Raw genomic sequence first — 7,821 nt, 5'->3', positions numbered from 1 at the left:
CTTCCGCCAAAACGGCTCAATGATTTTTTTGACGTCACATCGTACTTCAGCTTCTCATGAAACTTTCTGTCCAATCAAATGCTCTCTAGAATCCGAAGCGCCCGCCCCCTACACTATAAAATAGACGCTGAATAATCGGTCTGAAATCGGTCACTTGTCCACTGAATTTAGTATTTTCTGTACAGTGAATGGCACATAGTGCACTATATAGGGGACAGGGAACAATTCAAACAGTGTAAATATGCTTTCCATTGAGGAAAAAAAGAAGTCTGGTTTTGCGCTGTGTCACGCTAACCACCGCACCGTACACACACTCTGCTCCGGTCCAGAGACACGGTAGCACATCAACGGCTCTGAACGGCTCTAGCCCAAGCTGTGATATAAACGAACGCTATTGGCTATTTTAAAAAGGGGCGGGGCTGCTTGATATGTCCCGCCCTGTCTTCCTGTTTCAGTTAAAATGACGTCAACACATAACTGCGTGTTTCTAAGCATTTCAAGGGACCTATAAATAATATACTATACCTTATTTAAACCGATAATTCATGAGATAGTAAGTGAACTGACAAGGTTAATAAGAGTCTTAACTTACCACTGCCAATATCTTCGCTGGGAAGTGTGGTCTTCGTTTGGTCGATTCAATACACACATTTGGAAAGGGTAATTTGGCGTTCCTTGTAACCATGAGAGATCCCCAATCTCACCAGTAATAAAATAACAGGACAAATTTGACAGTAATTAAACTTTTGCTTCCAACGTTGTCTTAAAATGTGTTTGCTGAAGACCGCGCGACTGGTGTGAAGCGCTGTGAAACGTCACATACGTCACGTTCGTCAGTAGCGCAAGACAGACCGCACGAGCGCTGAGAATTGTGTCATGTAGTTAAAGTATTGTAAGGCAAAAAAAAAAACCTAAATTATTGTTTGCCTTACAAAATATCCTTTAGATGACGATACAAATTATATCTATCTGTACCAGTTTCGAAAAGTACAGAGTGGTACAGAGAGCAGAGCACCATATATGAACACTGAACACAATATATACAGGTACATCTAAACAAGTTAGAATATCATGAAAAAGGTCAATATTTTTTGTCACTCATTTCAGAAAGTGAAACCCATGTATTATATAGATTCATTACACATAGTGTGAAATATTTCAAGCCTTTATTTCTTGAAATTTTGATGATTATGGCTTACAGATAATGAAAACCCAAAATTCAGTGTCTCAGAAAATTTGAATATTGTGAAAAAGTTCAATATTGGAAAGTCATGGTGTCACACCCTAATCAGCTAATTACCTCAAAACACCTGCAAAGGTTTCCTGAGCTTTTAAATGGTCTCTCAGTCTGGGTCAGTAGGCTACACAATCATTGGGAAGACTGCTGACTTGACAGATGCCGAGAAGACAGTCATTGACACCCTCCACAAGGAGGGTAAGCCACAAAAGTTAATTGCTAAAGAAGCTGGTTGTTCACAGAGTGCTGTATCCAAGCATATTCATAGAAAGTTGGTTGGAAGGAAAAAGTGTGGTAGGAAAAGGTGCACCAGCAAGAGGGATAACCGCAGCCTTGAGATAATAATAATAATAAATAGACCTATACGAGAAATATATTTTTACTTAAATAATAAATTAGGAAAATGAAAGAAAAACTGTGCAACAAGTATCCTAGTATGCAGAGTTTCTCTCATATAAGGTGAAACAGACGACAGATGAAAGGAAACAGACGACAGAAAGCGACATCCTATTTTTCTTTAGGCTTATTTTACAAAAGAATCAAAGATTTGTTTTTATTGTGAATGTACACAAATAAAAGCAAACCTTTTACAATTTTTTAATATCTTTATGACTAAAAGGAGTAGTTTCTTCCACTGTTAGAAGGAAAAAATTCAAGTGATTGCGCCGGTGCCGCATGCGCGCACCTTGACAATGCAGCCTGTTCATTATCATAATAAAATAGTGTCAGTCAAACATATGGAAAAAAACACACTGCTCAGTTTAAATATGTAGTAAATCTGTGCCGTTAAGCGTCACAGTACCGCCGTGATGTTATGCAAAACATTTTGTTTTACGTGGATATTGGAACGCCAGTGAAGTTGGCTACATAATAAATAATATTTTGGCATTTAAATACATTGCGAATACGGAAACATTAGATTTTGAATCAGAATGAGCTTTATTCACCACTTAAGTGTACGCAAACACAATGAATTTGTTGTGGTTTTACAGGAGCTCTTGATACATGCATATACATACATACAAATAACCATATATATATGACACAAGATAGTTATAGAAGTTCACAGAACTGACTCAGCAACAGCTGAGTAAAACTGTTTCATCTGAGCCTGTGGCATTTTAAGCATTATCGTATCGCATATCGAATATCGCATTATTTAATGAGTTATCGCATATCGCATTTTTCTTCAATATCGCACAGCCCTAGTGTTTATTATAATGTTTGTAAACATTTCGCGTCGGCATTAGGCCTATTTCTGAAAGAAGAAATAAAATGCGACTTACTAGGCCTATAGTTTTTCTTCTAAAAAACGATTTTTTTTATATACGCGTAGCATATTTTAACCATGCAGCAAACCTTTTTAAATATTTTGATAAATTACTGAAAAAAATGAATAAATGACTTTTTAAACCATTTAACTGATTGTATTAATCGGTCAAAAATTCTTACGGTCTGTTAACAGTTAACCGGTTAAAATGAACATCCCTAGTTAATACTACAGTATCCTGTAGTATAAATTAACAAAGTGTTTTATACTATAATATACTACAGTGTATTATTATTTACTACAGTTTACTATAGTAAATACTAAAGTTTACTACAGTATTTACTACATTTTATGAACTCACTTTAGTCAATACTGTAGTATGCTATAGTATAAGTTAACAAAGTGTTGTAAATACTATAATATTCTACAGTATACTATAATTTACTACAGTTTACTATAGTAAATACTAGAGTTTACTACAGTATTTTTTCATGTGGGATTCCTTAGCCGATTCGATTGCAGTATGTGATGTCATTTTCTGTTATGAAAATTTAGAATTAAATAGAAATTTCAATCTCCTCCTAGGCCATTGCTCCAATTTCCATGAAAATTGAGCCAGGTCATCTTCAGACAATGCAGACAAAAAGTTATGGAATTTAAGTCAATTTGTCAAACCATTTTCAAAAATGCGGCAACAAATTTTCTGTAGCACTTGTGAAAATAGATGTAAGACTGTATCTCCTCTACACTTTATCATATTCAGTCCAAACTTGGTCCATGTCATCACAAGCATGACCTGAGGATACATGCTGTGTTTCAGTGCAGCACCACCTAGTGGTCAGGGAAATATGAAAAATAGATATTTTTGCTTATAACTTCTGAATGGTTTGGCCAAAAAAATCACAAAACTGGTCTCTTTAGATTCGGTGCAACATACATACAGAGTCGAACCATTCACAATTTTCCCATGGCAGCCATTTTGGGCAGCCATTTTGAATGTTGTCATAAAAAGCTATATTTTATGAACGCACTGGTGTATCATTACAAAACGCAGTATGTGTCTTCGGCACAGTACTCTGATGATACTCAAAAAATTTCTGAGCAAAAAGTTATAATGACATTTCCAAAAATTCTAGTAACTTTTGATTAAATTGGCCTATTGTAGTGAAACTCATCGCAATAAATTCTTTGGGTCATGCCAAAAGCGTAGATACTGATTTTGCCATAGTCAGCTGAACTTCCTGTCCTCCATTTTGGTTTATGTTGAAAACCTACTTTTTCGAACTCCTAGACTGTTGGTCCAATTTTCACCAAATTTGACCAAAATTGATGTGGCATCGTCACTAGACCACTAGAGTGTATTAGCCTATTGTAATGAAATAGTTCTCATTAACTGGTCTGCTATTTTGATTTATTTATCTATTTTGGTTTATGCTATTTTGATTTGTTGAAAACCTACTGTTTCAAACTCCTCCTGGACAGATTGTGTGTTTCACCAAAATCAAAACGGATCATCTTCAGACTGTGATGACAAAAGTTATGGATTTCGTTTTGATAGACAAAACTGTTTTTGTATAGCACCGCTACAAATTTGAGTCATGATGCCAGTCTATGTCTAAGGCTGTATCTCTGCAAAGCTTTGATATATTGTCACCAAACTTTGTGTGTGCCATTGTCACCTCAGACAGAACACACAATATCAATTTGATAACAGCGCCACCTATTGGTCAAAAGTGATAAGCCATTAAATCATATTACTACTGGTTGTATTTATGATTTTTTTGCGGCCTTGTAAAACTAAACAAAGCAATATATATATATATAAAATCTTGAAATTGCATGCATGTTTCTCCACTGCTTATCCAGAGACTCCTGTTCACAGTGGCTCCTCCTCTCCTTTGCCCTTGACACCCAGCAGGGATTGCACTGGAGGGCTTTTCTCAGGGCTGGAAACCCAGAGGAACTACGAACTAAATGAGGTGAGTCCTAAACCCAGGTTCAAGTCTTGCTTTACTGTCAGTAATAGAAAGGCCCTATTTGAAGTTAAATGTATCAAACCCATTAGTGTACTTGTATATCTTAAAAAAAAATGTGGTGAATCGAATGAATGTGTTCATAACTTGTCATTTTGAAACAAGACATGGTTAAACTGTGTACACGTTGTCATATCAGTCACTCAAGACTATTTACTGGTTGGTTTTATTCAGCAATTTATTAATAGATAAAAAAAAAATCAACTTTAAAATTTCTATCATATAACTAAAATCTTTCAGATTATTACTATGCCAATGTTAGTTTAATTATATATGAGAGATCAACCGATATTGATGTAACGACTGAACAGAGCAGACACAAAATTATTTGTTATTTAAAAAATAATCTTTGAAACCCACTCTGTGAGTTCCGAGGACCATCCCCCAAAAGTGCAAGTATCACACCAAGAGGGCTGTTACCCAGGCTACCATCTGATGTTCTATTATTACTTAATTAACCAAGATCGCACATATGCCGTGCTTGGTATCTAAAAGCTCCAAATTACGTTTCCTGTTTGTTAATTTACATTACATTTGGCTAACTCTGTGACACATTTGTATTATAAGAATCTTGAAGATTCTCCTCTTGGCCAGCCAATCCAGTTTCATATTCAAAACACCATGCTAGAGACAAAAGATTGTAAAATTTCCCTCCAAAGCTACCATTCCTCATTGGCTCACTCAAATCCTGAGGGTGTGACATCGTCACCCTTTATAGATCACTGATCACCAGATCAGGGTGGTTCTTTTAGATTCAGGAATTCCAGGAGAAGATGCTGAGCTAAGAGTCATCAAAAAACCACCCTAAGCTTGTGCCAGGCTCCGGCCTAGTCTTTCCATTCATCAAGATCCTCTGACTCAAACTGGTTCTTTCTCATCAACTAACTTCAGCAGAGACCAACTGGAGCCCCAAAGTGCATCAGGACTCTCTTTTAAACAGGCGGATCACATGCGCCAGTCGCCGCAGACCACAAAATGTATCGGAGCTATTTGAATTCTACACGGGATGCTATATTTTATAGCAATATGGATGAGGTTGTGGCTGGCATAGTTACTAGGGATGCACCGATCCGATATTCATATCGGGTATCGCCTCCGATAGTGCCATTTTTCTCGGATCGGTTATCTTATAATGAAGTAGTCTGTATCTAGTAGATTGTGAAAGAATGATTATCAGTTCCACACACATAGATATATAAATTGTACATTTATTTAAATGGGGGAAAAAAACTTCACTGGTATCGGATCGGTATCAGCCAATACCGAACCCTAGGTATCGGAATCAGTATCGGAGGAGAAAAAGGCGGATCGGAGCATCCCTAGTAGTTACCGTGTCAAATGCGGCTTTACGGAGCTCAACGGCTCTGAACGGCTCTAGCCCAAGCTGTGATATAAAGGAACGCTATTGGCTATTTTAAAAAGGGGCGGGGCTGCTTGATATGTCCCGCCCTGTCTTCCTGTTTCAGTTAAAATGATGTCAACACATAGAGTAATGCTGCGTGTTTCTAAGCATTTCAGGGGACCTTTAAGTATCATTTGCACCTTTTTACAAAGGTGTGTTTGAACTAAGAAACTGATGTTTTCTTCAGGCTGTAGATCTACTGAATATCAAATTGTACGATAGTTTCATGTCTTTATTTCTCTTCTCTTTACTGCTTAAGCTTTAACCCCTTTTCATATGCCAACTGTGTGCGCGCGCGTGTGTGTGTATGTTAGACTAGTTTAAGTGTTTATGTAGTTAATAAAGTCTTACTTGTATCACACTTGAGGTTGTTCATTGTTTGCTCATAACTGGAGTCCCTAATCATGCAGACTTTTGCTACATGCTCTGAGTAGTATTGTACAGTAAGAAAGTTTTTTTCCTTAACCAGGAAATTAACGTTCTTAGAATTGACAGACAGTTGACACTGAGATGTCAAGCAAATACTTACAACTGATCTAAATATTTATAATTAATTGTAACTAGTTATAATTAATTATTCATATTTCCCCTTTGAGCTGATTCGCTACATATAACGGCGGAGAATGCAGGCATGATAAAACAAAGGTTATGAGTTTAAATCACTGTCAACCTAAAAGTGTGTGTTTGATAATCCAGGTAAGAATAGGGTGTGACTTGTGATACGCATTTGTGTCCCTATTTGCTGGCTTGTTTATATGCAGATAAAGTAGTGGCTTGAATTGGCATCTCTATTATGATTGAAAGAGTATTTATGCACTTCGTGCTTAAATGGTATCAGTGTAAGGTTAATCTGATCTTAGCGAAGAAACCCTAATTTCAGTCTGTTTTGACGAAGGAATCTCAGCTCAGCGGCATGTCCAAACTTGTGAAAAATCACTAAATTGCACTATTGTTTAAGCTGTTTCTGATGAAGAAATCTCAGTACAGTGTTATATAAAGGTAGATTTGAATGATGCTCCTCTTTCTACAGCATAAAGGCCTTATAAATTATAATTAGATTGATGCAATCTAAACTTTGACTGTATATATACAAGCCTAGCAACCTGGTGGTCACTACTGTGTTTTACTCGCTGAGTGAAACTAAAGGTCAAGTCAAGTCACCTTTATTTATATAGCGCTTTTAAAAATACAGATTGTGTCAAAGCAACTGTACAGCATTAATTAGGAAAATAGTGTGTCAATAACGCAAAATGACAATAGTAATCCTGGTGGTCGTCTGAGACAAGGTCTTTACAGGGGATCTGTATCTGGGGCTCATCTAGTTGTCATGGTCTCCGCTGTCTTACAGGGCTGTAGAGGTCCTTTCTGGTCTGAATATGTACTGGATCCGGGTGACTGCAGTGACCATCTGATCTGGATACAGACTGGATCTGGTGGCAACGGTGACCTCTGAATAAGAGAGAAACAGACTAATATTAGCGTAGATGCCATTCTTCTAACGATGTAGCAAGTACATTGTGTGTTATGAGAAGTGTTCACCGGTTCCGGTTGTCCAATTTAATGCAGCCTAAAAATCCTTTAATGGATTTGAATATTAGAAATGTGTTAGTGTGTTATGTGTAAGCCAGGTTAAAGAGATGGGTCTTTAATCTAGATTTAAACTGACAGAGTGTGTCTGCCTCCCGAACAATGTTAGGTAGGTTATTCCAGAGTTTGGGCGCTAAATAGGAAAAGGATCTGCCGCCCGCAGTTGATTTTGATATTCTAGGTATTATCAAATTGCTAGTTTTGAGAACGCAGCGAACGTGGAGGACTATAATGCAATACGAGCTCCATTCAGGGCTTTATAAGTAATAAGCAAGATTCTAAAATCTATACA

General features: G+C 37.0%; 1 protein-coding gene across 1 annotated transcript in view; it reads left to right on the top strand.

Annotated features, from left to right (window-relative positions):
• Positions 1 to 4,373: 4,373 nt before the first annotated feature.
• LOC107752714 (male-specific lethal 3 homolog) overlaps positions 4,374 to 7,821 on the top strand; it is a gene marked incomplete at its 5' end in the record, with an annotated part of 86,500 nt that continues 83,052 nt past the window's right edge. The window contains one exon of the mRNA XM_016568735.1: positions 4,374 to 4,486. Within this exon, the coding sequence (XP_016424221.1) occupies positions 4,374 to 4,486 (113 nt within the window). The remainder of the gene's footprint in view (positions 4,487 to 7,821) is intronic.

The sequence above is a fragment of the Sinocyclocheilus rhinocerous genome, unplaced genomic scaffold, assembly GCF_001515625.1.
Source record: "Sinocyclocheilus rhinocerous isolate Xijiao unplaced genomic scaffold, SAMN03320098_v1.1 scaffold982, whole genome shotgun sequence".
Classification (NCBI taxonomy): domain Eukaryota; kingdom Metazoa; phylum Chordata; class Actinopteri; order Cypriniformes; family Cyprinidae; genus Sinocyclocheilus; species Sinocyclocheilus rhinocerous.
The sequence above is the reverse complement of the archived record's forward strand: the minus strand, read 5'-3'. Positions and strand labels throughout refer to the sequence as shown.